This window comes from Naegleria gruberi, assembly GCF_000004985.1.
Source record: "Naegleria gruberi genomic scaffold NAEGRscaffold_174, whole genome shotgun sequence".
Classification (NCBI taxonomy): Eukaryota; Heterolobosea; class Eutetramitea; order Acrasida; family Naegleriidae; genus Naegleria; species Naegleria gruberi.
The window spans coordinates 574-1,452 of NW_003163162.1; the positions used below are offsets into that span (position 1 = coordinate 574).

At 34.9% G+C, this 879-nt stretch overlaps 1 protein-coding gene across 1 annotated transcript in view; it reads right to left on the minus strand.

Annotated features, from left to right (window-relative positions):
* Positions 1 to 370: 370 nt before the first annotated feature.
* NAEGRDRAFT_76511 (uncharacterized protein) overlaps positions 371 to 879 on the minus strand; it is a gene marked incomplete at both ends in the record, with an annotated part of 3,464 nt that continues 2,955 nt past the window's right edge. The window contains one exon of the mRNA XM_002668525.1: positions 371 to 814. Within this exon, the coding sequence (XP_002668571.1) occupies positions 371 to 814 (444 nt within the window). The remainder of the gene's footprint in view (positions 815 to 879) is intronic.

Here is an 879-nt window from a genome sequence, read left to right on the forward strand (position 1 = left end):
TTGGAATGCTTCTGCTACTGGTTGAACTTGTGATTGAAGAAGGAGGTGACAATAAATTATTTGTATTTCTGTTATTACTTGTTATTTCCGATAATGAGGGAGTAGGTTTTGTATCTTCCTTAATCAACTTTTGATTTATTTGTTGTAGACTGCTATTTCCCAAGTCTCCAACCGTGGATGACGATCCGATAGAACTCGTGGTACAATTCGTTCCAGTCACGTTGTGGGGTTTTAATGTACTCATTTTTTTTAAATATTAATTTCGCGAATTATCCCTTATTTGACCTTAATACAAGCAATAATATCAACCAAAAAACCATCCAAAAATGAAAAGGTGTTGGTACTGTTATGTAGGTTGTTGATATTTGGGCTATGAGTTGCTTTCTTGCGTTAACCGTTCAACTTCCTCCCTCAATTTTTCAATAAGGATTGGTTTGTAAATGACAGAGTCAAATCCAAGTTGTGAGAGAGTATCAACTGATTCCCAAATGTTGGCAGTGATGGCAATTACTGGTGTTCGTTTTCTTCCTTCACTCTCTTCAAATTCTCGAATATGTTTCACACTCTGCTTGCCACACATGACTGGCATCAACAAGTCCAATAAAATGATTGAATATTGTTTTTGTTTGTACATTTCAAAACATTCCAATCCATTCGATGCACAATCAACTTCAGTAAATCCCAACAATCGAACCATCTTTTCCATCACTTTTCTGTTAATTAAATTATCATCTGTTATCAGTATTCGTTTAGAAGGTACAGGTTCTGGTATTACTACCTCTATAGTTGGAACATTATCAGTTGTGATATTTATCTCTGGAGGTGGAGTAATAATATTTTGACCAATTAATCTTCTTCTTTTGCTTGTCGAGTTTTTCG